Here is a 15,224-nt window from a genome sequence, read left to right as displayed (position 1 = left end):
GTTCTTCTATCTTTATTTTTGTAAAAAAACAAAACAATTAAAAACAAAGTCACCACCACACACATGACAACTCACCAGGCAAGGTCCTGATGCCCTCCCTCCTCCCAAGTCCCTCGTGTCTGGGCGGTGTCAGGGAAGCAGTCGGCCTTGACGTTGGCTTTCCCCAGAGGGACTGTTACAGGCAAGGGCTTGGGGAAGGGAGGGAAGCCTTTGAGATAGGTTTTCATCATTGAGAAGTTGCTTACAACCAATTTGCTTTAAATAGCTGGTATGTCTGAAATACAGAAAAGGAAGACCATGCTGTCAGGGATGTCTCCCTACAAGTGACATGTTGGTTTGGGGGAGGGTCAGGTTGGAATTGTGTTTTAAGGAATCTGAATGGTTTCATGAGCTTGCTCAAGGCTCCTGGAACAGACTATGATGATGATAAATACACGTTGCTTGTTAGGCTTATCCTATGGTGGGTGAGGGGTTGTAGGTCTGGAGTCCTTGTTAGTATATTTAGTGCTGGTGAGAAGGCTGGGCCCCGCCTTGGACAATGACGTCCTCTAAAGACAGCAGACAGTGAGCCCCGTATCCCCCGTCACCTTCTGCTGAATAAGGGGGATGAGCAGGACGTCTCGCCTGTTGATCTCTGTCCAACCCATGTGTGTGCCAGCTTGGGCCAAGCCAGAGGAAGGATCCTGATTCCTTAGGAGTGGTGGGTGAGCCCAAGTCTGATGGTCAGAGAGGAGCAAGTTTGGTCCCTTCTGGGCTGACCTGCAGGGCAACCCTGCACTGTGACCTGGCTGCAGCCTTCAGCCCCAAGGTGGGCCTTGGCACAGGTGGTTTAGGCGTAGCCTCCAGCCATCTGACTGGTGGCTGCATTGCTGCCTCCTCCTCGCCAGGCCTGGAAGCTGAAGAAAGCGCTCACTCCGTAGGCAATCATCACTAAACAGGCAAAGAACTGAAAGAAGAGCAGATACCAAAGCTGAGTTGTCTGCAGCATGGCGCAGGGAGGGGTGGTGACAGTGATACTAGGACAAAACGGATAGCCTGGGATAGACACAGGGAAACCTAGGGCCCCTCAAGTAACCCGGACCACTTGCTCTGGCAGCCACACCAACTCCTGAGCCATACACTCATTTGACATCTAACTGTTGAGGGCTGGTGAGTGCTAACATTACCTTCCAGTAGGGGGGGCCATTAACCACAGAGCACCAGGACAATATGCTAACAAGGGTGACTGAGGGGTGGGAGCTACTTTAGACACATCAGGGATTTAGTTTTAAAAAGGCAACATTCCAAAGCTACCCAGAATTTTCTGGAATCAGTTCATGGGAGAGCCTGCGAATCCCCCAAAATGGTCTAAACCAAAAGATTTTTGCTTTGAGGTCTTAACTGTTAATTGTGGAGGACTGGAAGTCAGCTTGGCTTCCCTGAGACCTGCTGAGGGTTAGGACAGGGAGCCGTGGGGGTCCAGGGCCACAGACCTTGCTCTAGCCAGTCCCCTGTCATTGCTGAGGATGCCCAGGAAACCATACTCACGGAGGCAGCTGCACGCTGGTTATATGGCCGGGTGCCCTTTAGGGACGTCTGCTCAACCGAAGCGGAGCAGGTGATGAAGGCGGTGATGTAGAGAACAGTGGCCCCCATGTTAAATATCATTAACTGGGGGTGGGAGAAGAGAAAACGGGCGTAAGATATGAGACTTCCAGTAACTGGAACCTTCTGGTTCCCATCGGCACACCCCTTAGCAGCCAGAATGGGCTGGTGCTTGAAGGTGGGATGGGGACACCTGGGCCTCACAAGGCAGCAGTCCATGGGGCTGCCTGGAGGCCATCTGAGCAGGGAGCAGAAACACCCAAGGCTGTGGGGAGGGGAAATGGAGACACTCCCAGCAGGCAAGAGGCGGAACCCAGCCTATCCCAGCTAAAGAACTCCAGGCCACTCCTCCATGTCCGCTCAGGACCAAGCCCAGGCCCCCTTCCCCTTCTCTTTGACACTGAAGGCCTTGGTGGGGGCGGGAGGGGGTGCGCTCATATCCCTCTCTGCCGCCAGTGGGAGGAATCTATTCACCTTTTGGCCACATCCTAGGCTCAAGGCCCCACGTCAAATGCCCGGGTCAGGACCCAGCAGGATCCTGAGCCATACTGGCAGAAAGGACCCTTAGCTGACAACCAGGCCTGGGAGCCATTTCTCCAACGCTTGGCCCCTGAAGCCAGTAAATAGTCTTAACAGAGACCGCAAACTGATGGCCTCAGGCATGCTTGGTTCATCCCACAGATTATTTTTTTAATTACCAACATTGTAAAATTAGATTTCATATGAAAACCTGAAGATTTCATAAAAATCTTTCAATCATAAAATAGATTTGGCACCAAGGGGCCTGCTTTCCCACTAACAACAGTTGGAGCTGAGTAGAGGCATCTCCCTGTGGGATGATGGGTACTGAGCTCTCCAGAACCCACTCCTGACCCACTTCACACATCTTGCCTGCCCTGTAGGGGGCTGGTAGCCCCCGTTCCAGAAGAATCCCAATTTGGGAATCCCAATCCGGCCCTCTGTAGATGCAGGCAAGCCTTCCCTGCCTCTCTGCAAAAAGCTCCAGGAGTATAATGGACACGGCCTTGCCATCAATGGCCCGGGATCAACCGCTGGGGCTGGAGACACCTGGGCCCCTCCATCTGCAGAACCATGGGGCAGGGACTGGCCCCTGGCCCCGAAGTCAGGCCACCCCCTCCGGGACCCAGGATCCTCCCTCCAAGCCCCTGGCGCTGCAAACACTGCCTGCCTCCCGCAGTGATGTCAAGATCCAACAAACCCGTTCTGTCTTGAGGATGACTCACGTTTCCTCAGTTTAAACAGTCATTGAACTGCAAACAATGCCGCCTAGTCCCAGCCTTGCTTGTCTTACAATCATGTGCCTCTCTTTCCTCTCTGCTCACTGAAAGCCTCAGACCCCAGCTGCAGGGGTTTTCCGGGTCAGAGAAAAAAAAACCCAGCACTTTGTCTGGTCTGAGTACTTCCTGTGGACACTCTTTGTCTTAAGGAGACTGACCTGGGCAAACCTGGGACGCCACCCTCTCCAGGCTGCAGGGGCTTTACCCTGGAGGCAATGGGTGGATACCCTGCTGTACCCGAGGTCATCCTGCACACACTGGGCCCGGCCTGAGTATTCCTGCCAGGCTAGCCCAGCCTCCAGAGACCCTCTGCAACACAGGTTCACACTCCAACTGCCCCCCAAAGGAAAAATATTTTCAAGACTCCAAATGGCCTCGGATCTTTCCACCCAACAGCCCCTCACTTCTACTCCCCTCCCCAGAGAAAATCAGGCCTGTATCCTTCCTGGCTCATGCTCCCAGCACTCACAAAAACTGGACACCAAACCATCAATGCTCCCTCCCACCCAGCTCTGCAGGCTGGCGGAGGGCCACCGAGGACTGCAGGCAGCCCCCACCCTGCCACTTTTCATGTAGGGAAGGTCACACTGCACAGCGACTTCCCGAGGCAGAGGGCTCAGCCTGGGACCCCCCTCCCAAAACAGTCCCCCCCACCAGACTCACCACCAGCGGCCAGGGCACCATGTACAACTTCATGTGCAGCTGAAACAGGTAGAGAACGAAGAAGACGATTGTCACCAGCCAGAGGAAGACAGCGACGAACATCACCCAGCCATAGGCCGGGTACAGGTGGTAGGGGGTATCGGCAATCAGGGCCCACACCAGCAGCCCCAGCACCTAGAGGGAAGAGACAGGGCCGGGAGTCTCTCCCAGAGCTCCCAGAGCTCCCAGCAGTCGGGCTGGAGGCCACAGACCGCAGTCCCCCGGGGGGCCTTAGGCCACAGGCTCCCTCACATTTTCATTTAGTCAAGAAATATTTGTTTGGCTCCTCCTGCATACCACAGTATACCAAGCCCTTGCCTAGGAACTTACTCGCCTTTCAGGTCTCAGCTGAAATGTTGCCTGCTCCAGGTTCCCTTCCCCCAGTCTGGGTTCTAGAATCCTCTTCCGTGCTTGCATAGCTCCCCAGGCACCCACCCTCCGGGACTGGAATTCTGTTTCCTTCCCCAGACTGCGAGCTCCCCATGGGCAGGACGAGTGTCTCACTCAGAGATGTGGCCAGGCACCCGGTATAGGTCCTGGGCCCTGCCAGGGGGTTAGCAAAAGCTGCTGAAAGAAAGATGAAGTCACCAGCACATCTCTGAGGGACACAAGTCAGGCTGCCAGGGGTGGGAAAATAACCTGTGTGTCCCCTCTAGGTCACCTCTACCTGGTGCCTCACCAAACCCTGTCCACTCCACCTCCTCTGACTCTCCTAATTGCCCCTGCAGGAGAAACTGGACCTCAGAGAAGCCAAGCTGTTTCACCCCGTTCCCACATGGCAGGGCGGGTGCCAGCACCTGGCAGACAGTGTGTGCAGCTGCGTCAAGGACCCAGACAGTTGCCTTTGCTTTTATTATTCGAAGCAGGCGCGCTGTGCCCACCCCAGCCCTCCAGCCACAGGGGATTCTACACAGCCCTCGTGGGGCCACCGAGGGAACATGGCAGGATGGGCTCAGCAAAGGCTCTGCTCTAAGGCAGGGAGCTCAGGGGAGGCCCCTACAACCCTCAGTACTATTTATTATCCCTATTTCCCAAACAGAAACTGAGGGAAATGTGCCCGCGGTTACTCTCGGTCACCCACTGGGTAGAGGGCAGGGCAGGATTGGAACCCAGATCTGTTCTCCTCCGGAACCCGGGCCACTGAGAGTTAGTGATGTGCACAAAATGAGGACACTTCAGCTGGCTCCGAGGGCCAGGCCCAGCTGGCATCCAGGCTGCCCGCCCCTGCCCCGCCCTCCAGCCCAGCGCGGCCTCTGGGAGATGAAGCTGCTGGATAAGCAGCGGGAATTTCTCCTGTTCCTTCTGGCTGAGCTGCCCTGGCCCGGGGCCCGGGGAGCTGCCTCGGTTTCGGCCCTGGAACAAGGAAGGTCCATTCCTCCACCTGAACCAGACGGACTGGTTCCCCTCCACCCACCCCTGGCTCCTCCCTCACGCCCCGAGAATCTGAAGGGAGGAGCACCCCCACCCAGGGCTCCACGAAGACCCCGCTCAGGACAGTGCACCCCCATGTTTACTGACACCTCTGCAGGGGAGGCTGGGCTGCTCCCTCCTGCCGGGGGAGAAAGGCCCAGAGCTTGTCTCATAGTCCAGTACAGAACAGTAAGCCCCACTGTGCAGAGGAAGGGGGATGGGCCCCGACTGCCACCTGCCTCCAGGGCTGTCCGCAGACCCCTCTGCCCCCGCCCGGCCTTCATTCATTCAACAAACACCTATGGAGCACCCACTGCCCTGGGACTGAAACAGACAAAAGCCCTCTCACGGAGGGAGAGCCAGCCAAGAACCCAGGACACAGTGAAATGCAACTGGATACAGGGTAAGGGCTGAGGGAGGAATTCCAGCTGAGAGGGGAGAAGAGGCAGTGGGGTCACTTGCAACTTTAGATAAGAGGACCAGAAAGATGGCACTGGGAAGGGATCTACTGGGAAGGGACCTGTGAGCAAAGGCGGGGGGGGGGGGGGACACGCGAAGGGAGGAAACCCTGTGGGAGGAACAGGAGCAGACCTCTGTGCCTTTACATCTGGGACCCTGTCTCTGGCCTACATGTTCATCTGCCCCGTGTCTCTGTAGGTGTCTACACATACATCTTCCAGTCCTTTTTTTGTGAGTCTTACTCTTTTTCTTTTTAAAATATGTCTTTATTGATTTCAGAGAGAGGAAGGGAAAGGAGAGTGTGATAGAAACATCAATGATGAGAGAGTCACTGATCAGTTGCCTCCTGCATGCCCCCCACTAGGGACTGAGTCTGAAACCCAGCCATGTTCCTTCACTGGGAACCGAACTGTGACCTCCTGGTTGACGCTCAACCACTGAGCCACAACGGCTGGATGCAAGTCTTACTCTTAAACACACACATACACAGAACCAAACCTCCTAAACTCTCTGAGGCCCCTGCAGTACCTCCTCAGCCAAAATACCACAGATAAAGAGAACTGTCTGGAAATCTCAAAGGTGCAGGCCCCCCTCTTTTTTCTGAAAACCTAAAGATTTCAGGTTAGGGATTTTCTCTTTAAATGAGGAAAATGTCAAAAAAAGGACACATTCATGTGTACCCCAGGGCCTTTGCACCTCCAAAAGAATTTATAAACAGTTAGATAACAGAGATATTTTTATTAAAATCACCCGCAGGACCAGAGAGGAGAGAGATTTGTCACAAATGCCAGATCAAGAGGCATTTCTCGATTAGGGTGGGCCGCAATCCAAGGACAGGTGTCCTTATAAGAGGGAAACTGGACACAGAGAACGCCACGTAAAGGCAGAGGCAGAGATGGGAATGATGTGTCTCGAAACCGAGGATTGTTGGCAACCATCAGAAGCTAGGAGAGAGGATTCTCCTTTGGAGCCTCCACAAGGAACCACCCTTGCCAACACCTTGATTTTGGACTTCTAGCCTCCAGAACTGGGAGAGAATACACTTCTGTTGTTTTAAGCCCAGTTCGTGGTACTTTTGTTATGGCAGCCCTAGGAAACCAATACATCTTTCTTAGTGTCTCACTGAATCTGCGGGTGGATATTCTGACCTGATTTAACTGCAGGACACTGGCATCACTGATGGAAGCTGGGCCTATTAACTCCCTGGGTTCAAGCTCTGATCCTGCTACCTTACTAGCTGCATGGCTTAGGGCAAGTGGCTGGACCTCACTGTGCCTCAGTGTCCCTATCTTCAAAGTGTGCGCACCTCCTGGTGTAGTTCTGAGATGTAAATGAAGAAATATACAGAAGGTGGGCAAAAGTAGGTTTACGGTTGTTCCTATGGAAAGACACGCAGGTTATGATGATAACAATAGCTTCATTAACACAAAAGAATGCCACCAGGCAACTGTAAACCCGCCTTTGCCACCTGTCTATAAGGTTCTTAGACCAGCACCCAACATAGACTCAACACTCGATACATGTTCTACTGTCACGATCACTCTGAGAGGCAAGAAGTGGGTTTTCCAGTCCATTCCCTGTGCTTGGTGTCCTTGGGCCTTAACAGCGTGTGCAGTTCCCAGGGGTGTGAGTCTGGGTGAGATATCGAATGTATCTAAATTTAAGCACCAGGCACCGTGCCTGGCAGATAAGGGTCTTAGGCCAATGCGGCCCCACCCATGTGTCAGATAAGGCAGAAGGGCTTGACTAAAGGGAGAGGCCCAGAAGTCCACCCAGCCCAGCCCTAGGATGCATCTTGGAGCTACACTCCTCCTCATAGGCTGAGGGTCCCTGAGCAGAACGCTTGTAGATTTGCTGTGTGGCACTGGGAGAGCCACCTACCCTTTCTGGTCTGTTTATTCATCTGACGTGAGGAAGTCGGGGAGGCTGTGTGATGTGCAGAAATAGCTCAAAGCTATTGCAGTCATGAGTGGCTATGGGGGCTGTTAGCCAGTCAGAGCATCGGGGTGGAATAAACCCCAGAGGGAGAGACAGAGCCAGGATGCTAACACTAGGGTTTTAAATTCAGCAGCCGCCAGGCAGGCAGGTCACAGAAATGACGAAGGGGGTCCAGGTGGGGTCTAGATGGGGTCTATGGAGCTGCAGCTGCTAGTGTCCAAGGGAACTCAGGCTTGAGGCAGCCAGAACTTCTAACCTGACAAGAGACACTAGAAATCTGAATTTCTATGTGAACTCTTCAGCTTTTTTAACATGGAAAACAAAACCAAATGTTTTGGAAAAGTGCAAGGGTAGGGCCCAGGGCCCACCCATCATCCCCCAGGACTCTTTTTTCCCCAGTGCACCATCGGGGACATTGAGGCCCAGGCCAATGGCATGAACCCTTTCCCAGGGTTCCCCCTCGCAGGGACACATCTGGGCGTCTGAGGACACTCAGAACTTGGCCTGGCCAGGCGCAGCCTCCACCCCCGCCTGGCCCTTCTCCCTATAGTGAAAGGGACTTTATGGGGACAAAAAGCCACCTATTGTGTCACAGGAGACAAAGGCGCAGGGGACAGAGGCTCCAGGCGCCCAGGCTGGCCACAACTCCACAACCACCCCATCCTTGTGCGGAGGGTCAGGCGTGGGGGGAAAGCTGCTCGGAATTCCCATGCTCTACACACTGAGCATCCGAGAATCACAGCCGTGCAGGAGGCACGAGAGCAGGGGGAGCAGATCCACAACCCTGCAGAGTCGACTACGGGCCTTGGGCAGCATCCAGCTCCTCTACGCCTCGCTTTCCTTAGCTGCAGAGTGGGTGTGAGTCACCCAACCTAGTCCTTCAGTCGCTGAACAAACTCCGGAGGGCTGCCCTGTGCCAGGCGCAGCAGGGAGCCAGCAGCCAGGGTCCCTGCCCCATGTAGCTGCCAGCCTAGGCTGTCACAGGGAAAGGGAATGACAATGGGTCACCTTCAGGGCTTTCCAAAGGAGGCCTTGATCACGTTACCAGTTATTCCTGAGTCCCGGGTTTCAGAACTGAGATTTTACAAATTCACAGAGCCTGACTTTTGGCCCTTGCCTTCCTGCCCTCACCTCTCTGGGAGACCATGGGGTGCCACCCTGGCCTCTCCCCCCTTGGACAAACAGGAGGAGCCAACCCAGCCCAACAGCAAAAGACTGTTAGTATCCAGGTGGGGTTCACTGGGCTGTCAAGAAAAACAGGCTCCTCACGGCCATCAGGTTCCCATTCACCATGGGGACCAGGGCAGGATCCCTGCAGCTCCCCAAGACCACCTATGAGCAGGACATCAAGACCTGGTCCTCACTGAATTCCACCACAAACAACTCACCAGCTGACCAGGAGCGGCCAACACCCAGCCCTGCCACGCGTACAGAAACAGCCACTGTCCACCGCATCTGGACAGGTTCAAAGCCCTTACTCCCCCCCAACCCGCCCCCCACCAGCCCCTTCGGTGGGCCTTGCCCTCTTTCCGCTTACAGATGATTAAGAAAACAGCCCAAGGTCACCCAGCCAGTAACACTGAATTTGGGGCTATATTGCTTGCAGCTGTGTGATCCTGGGAAGGTGTCTTTGCCTCTCTGGGCCCAAGGGACCTTCAAGGGCCATCTTCCTAGCTTTTGCAGTACCTATACCTGAACTATTTCTTACTCAATTTTCATGAATTTGAAAGATTTTTTGATGTTATTTTATTTATTTTTGAAATACATAATATATATGACACGGTAGATAACAAAATGGTCTCTTGTAGCACGTCTCCCTTCCCCAGGGACAACCAAGAGTGGTCTCTCATGTGCCTCTCCAGAAGCTGCGTACACACACACACACACACACACACACACACACACACACAAGTAGGTGTGTCTGCCTGTAGTCTGTGTGCGTTTCTCCCATACAAATGACAGTAATCGACACACACTTCCTTTTTTCAGTTAACCATAGAGCCCAGAGATTGTCCATCATTACATATAGAGCAGCCTTATTGCTTTCTTTGAGGGGTAAGATGTTATCTTTTTACAAACTGCATAGTAGGCCATCCACATATGTATCATTATTTAACCAGTCCTCACTGATGAATGTTTATATAGCACACAAATTAGTCAATTATTTTAAAATTAAACTTTTAAATCACAAAAATGTGGGAAACCTGCATTATCTGCCACAATAGAAGTAGACTGTAAAATTAAGTCCAACAAATATATAACAATGTCACCACATCCCAGACAGATACAGTTGTCTGCCAGGGTCCAGAGCCCCCTGTTAAAGAGGGGGAGTGGGAGGGGAAGGTGTTAAGACCCTCTTTCAGGAGGAGTATGGCAGGCTGTGAATGATGTGGCACTTTCAAGTTCTACACAGAATTGCTTTACTACCTCCTAGTGAGAAAGTCCTAACTCGGAATCAATTGCCAGAGGCCAGAAAGAACAAAAGAAATTCAGCAACATAAAAACAAAAGTCTGTGAGGCAAAAAACACCCCAGCAGAGTCAAAAAGACAAACTACCAGAAAAAGTTGGAAATCTTCTAGATGCTTGTAGCAATCGATAAGACACAGACCCACAGCCCAGTCATACAGGGGAGGAATACAGACAAGGAAATACAAAGGGCTCGTAACCATATTTTAAAAGGTCGACCTCACTCCTAAGACAGCAACAGGTTAATGCTACACTGACCCACCGTCTCCCCACCAGGCTGGTGAGGCTGTGGGCACAGGCACTCTACCAGGAGGCACGCTGGGGGGACGGGTGTGACTCCTACAGAGGGCACGTGGCAACCTATCAAAATCAAGAACACACACAGCCCGACCCAGCGGTCCCACCTCTGGAAGTGTAGCGCCTGGATGCAGGGTGGGCGTCAGCAAGGGGAAAGCCCAAGTGTCTGTCAAGGAGGGGACACAATCACCTCAGCTGCACAATGGGACGCTGCAGAAGCCATCGCCCTGCACACGCTGCGACCAAAGGAACCCCAAGGCACATTTTCAAGTGAAACGGGTGCAGAAGGACGTGCGCAGACTGTGTCTCTTGGGTGGAATGGGGACAGGTAGGAATCTAGAGCCACATTTGCGCAGATCTCCTTACAAACAAACCGGTGCCTAGGAAACTAGGAAGTGGGGGCCACCTCTAACCGAACGGGACAGAGATTTTTCACTGTGCTTTCCCACTCTATTTGACTCTGGAGCGCTGTAAATATATTACTTATTAAAGAAATTAAGTAAATAAAAGATTAAAAAAAGGGCACATGAAGCTCGATGGGCACTGATATAGAACATCTGGGTGTACTGCCCAGGGGGAGAGAGCATGGCCAGGCACAGGCTCCCAGGGCTCCCATCTGTGTGTTTTTAAGCAGGATTATATTTATCGACTGGCCCTGAAACACTGCACACATAATAGTGGCTGCCTGCAGGCCCGGCCAGGGACAAGAAAGACTGTATTTCCATTGACAACCCTTTGTACCGTTTGAATGTTTTGCTTTTGTCGCTAATTTTTTCAAACAATATTTTATAGAGAGAAATGGCGAAATGAGAGGGGGCTACCGTGACACTATAAGATACCCTGAAAGAGTTACAAAGGAGGGAGACAGTTCTGTATGGCATGAAGAGATCGCAGGTGCACTGGGTGTGAGAAAAGTAACTTCCTGAACAAAAGATACAGAATAAAACCATCAATGATTTTTTAAAAATGCACAGGAAAAAGAACTGCAAACATCCTAAAATGGTGGAGGAAAGGGGTAGGTGACTCAACAATAACTTTAGCCTTATCTGTAATGGGTTTTTATTGTTTAAGGAGAACGTGTTTGTATATTTATTACATAATTTTAAATTAATTCCAAATAGTCAACACCCTCCCAGCCACAAGTGGGGAGGTGGGCGGAGCTAACAATACAAAGCACTGCTTTGCTCTGTGTTGGAGGAAGCCTGTGAGCACGCAGGGCCTGGAATGCTGCACCAAGGATACTGAACTCACATATCTCAGGGCTAAGGAAAGCCCGGGGAGACCTCAACACTGCAGCCCCAATGCAACCAACCTCTGTTCACACATCTCAGACCTGAACAACCTCATCTAGGCAGCCCCTTCCTGGAGGTCAGAGTTGATCTTCAGGCCCTGCCCTGCCCCCCAACTGAAGAGGAGCTGCACTGCCAGCTGAGGCTGAAGGCAGAGCCAGGATCATCAGGAGGAAGAACTTCCCAACACTCCCAAGTGCACCAGGATGGAGCAAACTGGGGATTGTGTGGCTCACCCCAGTTCCAGGAGGTAGGACAAGAGGAAGGATAGAAGGTATCAAACTCAATAGCCCTATTGCCACAGGGCATTCAATGACTTCTACATCTTAGGCCTCAAGGATGCCCTTGCATAAACTATGGTCTGTTCTGATCCTTCTTAACACTGCCTCCTTCCATATAACTAAACCCTTCAGTACACACTTCTGTCAGAAAGCCTTCCTGAGTGGCCTTGGCTCCCGAAGAGTCTCCCTTCCTGAAGTCCCTCTCCTTCCCCTCCAAAGCATAGGAACACCTATCCCCCAACAAGCACAACAACAAAAAAAACAATAAAAACAGGACACACAGCCAAAGCTCGGCTTCAAATTCCCAGATCTGAGCGCAAATCCCAGCTCTGCCACTTTACCCCACAACCTTGGGCAAGTTCTTCACCCTGTCTGAGCCCTTTGCTGCATCACTTTTCTTCCCAGGATTGGGGAAGATTTAAAAATAATAAACATATGGTCACTTAACAACATTCACTTTATACTCATTCTAGAAAGGCTTTGGGATTAGCCATAAAATACAAATTAACTATACCTTCCACAACATTTCTATACTCCCTAGCCACACATCAAACTCCCAGGTTTTTATCATCAAGAGCTGTCTCTAGATCAAACTTGCCTGCTTCCTTTTTCAAGATGCTATCTGCATAAATTCACCATGTTTCCCCTTTTGCCCAGGCTGCTAGGAAGCTCAACAAAGAATAACAGCCTTAAACTTGCTCCAAGTTGCTGGTACAATGATCTCTTTGGAACTAATGTTCATTTTGGAACTAGATGGGGAGAGGAGGGTGATAAATCAGCGGACACTGAGATTGCTGGTTCGTTAGGACACATTTAATACCAGGCAAAAAGCACATCTCTTGCCCCCACCCCTCTCCTCCCACCACATCTGGACCGCTTCACTGAATCCTGGGAAACAGAGAGGTCTGATGGAGAATTAGCTCTCATCTTCCCATTTATTGGAGGAATGCAGCCATTCCTCCAATAGCACCAGATCCTGTGCCCAGTGAGAGCATTGCTGAATGTGGTCATTAAGGTCATAGGCCAGAAAAGTCAGACCACTCAGGGATTAGTTCCCCTGTGGAGGAGGGCTGTGAGATCTTGGGCACAGAACTGACTGACCTGAGCCCCAGGTTCCTCACCTGTAAAAGGGGGAAGAGTAAGACAATATAAAGCCCTTGGCAAAGGGCCTGTAGCCTGGTGGGTACCTGACTGGCAGGAGCGATTATTTGGCTTCTCAGCAGATGATGGTACCCGTGGAGTGACCCCCTCTGTCTCAGACCCAGTGGAACTGTCCGTTGCCAGAGAAACAGCTCAGGAAGCAGCTTGTCCCTGAAGCAGATTGGTGAAGGCACTAAAAGGTGCATGTCTTCAGAACTCTGATGGGAGACCCTCATCCTCTGTGCCCTAAAAGTACTGAGGGCAAAGGAAGGCGACTCCTGTCACACCCATTACCTGGGAGTCTGGAGACCTAAGTGCCCATCTCCACTACAGGACTACGCTGTATCTAGCCCTCAGTGTCGACATCTGTGTGATGGGACCCAAATGCTCAGGACTGGTCTGCTGAGCTCACAGGGACACCCAAATTGGAGATAAGGGCCTCCACTGGAGGAAGCTACCAAGCCCCCTCCCCTCCCCCAGACACAGCAGGATGCCCTTCGTAGTCCAAATTCCTCTGATTCCACTTATTCCAATCCTCACTGTTCCAATGCAAAAGGAGGGGGTGGTGCTCAGGTCCTGTCTACCAGAAGCTAACCCTAGGGATCCACCGCCCGACTCAGCATCTCAGCCCAGCAGAGATCCAGAGATCCCTCTGCTGGTCCCAAACCTCCTACTGCTGCCAACGGTCCCCACCTCTCCCACAGGCAGCCAAGGCCAGGCCCTCAGCTTAGTCCAGTTTCACCAACCTGCTGGCTACTCCCCTCAGTTTCCTTTCTACTTTCGGGTGGCCAAGCCTTGGCTCACAGGGCACCCTGCCCTTTGAACACCCTTTCCCTACCGGGCCTCAGGGTTCAGGGAAGTCCTGCTCCAAAGCCATCTCTCTTCCACCAGACTTCCTGGACTCGGAACTGGCCTCCTACTCCTCTGCCCTTCACACCTGGGGGCCCTGCTCCCTTCCTGCTCCCTGCTGTGCCCTTCCCTGTCACCCAGAGCCTCGCACGCAGCCCAGCTGCAGATCTCAGTCAGTCCCTGACCGCACCCCTCATCTCCCTCCCCCATCTCCAAAACAAGCCCTGGAGAAGAATTAAAAATGTAGATTTCTGGGCTGCGCTTCCTGAGATTCAAATTCTAATTCCACATTTTTTCAGGGGGTGGGGTGGGGACCAAGAAGCTACATTTTAAACAACCCCCTCCAGGAGAATCTGAGGCTGGGATGCAGAAGCGGGGCTCCCAGGGAGAGAATTGAGAAATTCGGAATTAGGGAGAGCAGTGACCCAGGAGAGGGGGAAGGGCTCCAGGAGTGGGGTTTGTTTTCAGAGGACCCCTCCTTCCACGCTGAGCCTGGCACCCCCCCCCCCAGGACTCAGCAGTGGGGGGGCCCTCCGGAGAGGCCCTAAAGGAAAACGGATCGAGTCCCCCCTATCTTCTGTAAATAGCTCAGGCCCTCGGTTGGGGGACAGCCTCCCACAAGGGAAGCCACCCAGCTTCCTGACTCGCACCAGTGGGCACTTAGCAGAGGAAAGGTGACCCCCCCACAAAGCCCCCAGGCCTGGAACAAGTGTGCGTGGAGGGGGAGAGGGGCGTTCCCATCCGTCCGCCGCACCTGGGGTCCTCAGAGCGCCGCGAAGAGGGAGCTGCCCTACCCCTGGCTTCCCCCCCGGGGCTGGGTGCGGCACCCCGGTCCGCTCGGCCGGCCGAACCGGCTGCAGCCCGGCGGCTCCCCCAGTGGAAGCCAGAAGGGCCCGGCTCGCGGGGGAGCCCACAGGGCCGCGCCTGAATTCACGTGCTGGAACGGATGCGCCCCGGCGACTAGGCCAGGAGTGTTGTGGGTGCGGCCACGCAGAGAGAGTTAGCCGAGACTGGACTTCGATTTAGGCCGGGTCCTCTCGAGGGCCGGGGCGCTGTCCTCGCACCGACAGAGACAGAGTCGTACGCAGCGATTGTGCCCTACGGGGGCGCTTCTGTGGGTGGCCTCTGGTGACCCCCTGGGGGGATGATGGGGCGTTGGAGTGGGCGTTCTGAACGCGGGTGCGCGCAGGGACGGCAGCGGGGATTCTCGAGGTGAGAGGGTTCCAGGGCGACCTCGGGGGCGTCGGTCCTAAAGGCGCCCCCGGGGTAGGCACGGCCTGTCGAGGCTCCTGGGAGCCTCGGTTGGGGGTGTACGGGGTGCTTAGGAGGCCCTTCCCGGAGTCCCCGATCCCCCCGGGGCCCCGCGCGCGCTCACCAGTTGAAGCACCATGAGCGCGCCGACGATGGAGCGCACGAAGCCCAGGTCGGGGCGCAGCGCAGAGACCGAGGTGCCCGCGCCCTGCCCCGGGCTGCTGGTCCGCGTGCTCACTTTAGACGGGAACTCGGCCAT

At 53.5% G+C, this 15,224-nt stretch overlaps 1 protein-coding gene across 1 annotated transcript; it reads right to left on the bottom strand.

Annotated features, from left to right (window-relative positions):
• Positions 1 to 6: 6 nt before the first annotated feature.
• PLLP (plasmolipin) lies at positions 7 to 15,224 on the bottom strand. Its single transcript, XM_016206570.2, has 4 exons — positions 15,090 to 15,224; positions 3,546 to 3,719; positions 1,528 to 1,650; positions 7 to 946 (listed from the first exon to the last, which is right to left on the bottom strand). Exons 1-4 carry the CDS (start codon positions 15,222 to 15,224, stop codon positions 830 to 832), a joined length of 549 nt encoding a protein of 182 aa, XP_016062056.2. The 3' UTR covers positions 7 to 829.

Source organism: Miniopterus natalensis, chromosome 18, assembly GCF_054644295.1.
Source record: "Miniopterus natalensis isolate mMinNat1 chromosome 18, mMinNat1.hap1, whole genome shotgun sequence".
Lineage (NCBI taxonomy): Eukaryota > Metazoa > Chordata > Mammalia > Chiroptera > Miniopteridae > Miniopterus > Miniopterus natalensis.
This window is presented reverse-complemented; position numbering and strand designations above follow the sequence as displayed.

Excerpts from the sequence above, each read along its gene's own strand:
- PLLP (XM_016206570.2), bottom strand. The coding sequence starts at position 15,224 with ATGGCCGAGTTCCCGTCTAAAGTGAGCACGCGGACCAGCAGCCCGGGG. Across the intron at positions 3,720-15,089 it reads CGCTCATGGTGCTTCAACTG|GTGCTGGGGCTGCTGGTGTG; the intron begins GTGAGCGCGCGC and ends TCTTCCCTCTAG. Across the intron at positions 947-1,527 it reads ACCAGCGTGCAGCTGCCTCC|TTCTTTGCCTGTTTAGTGAT; the intron begins GTGAGTATGGTT and ends CTCTTCTTTCAG.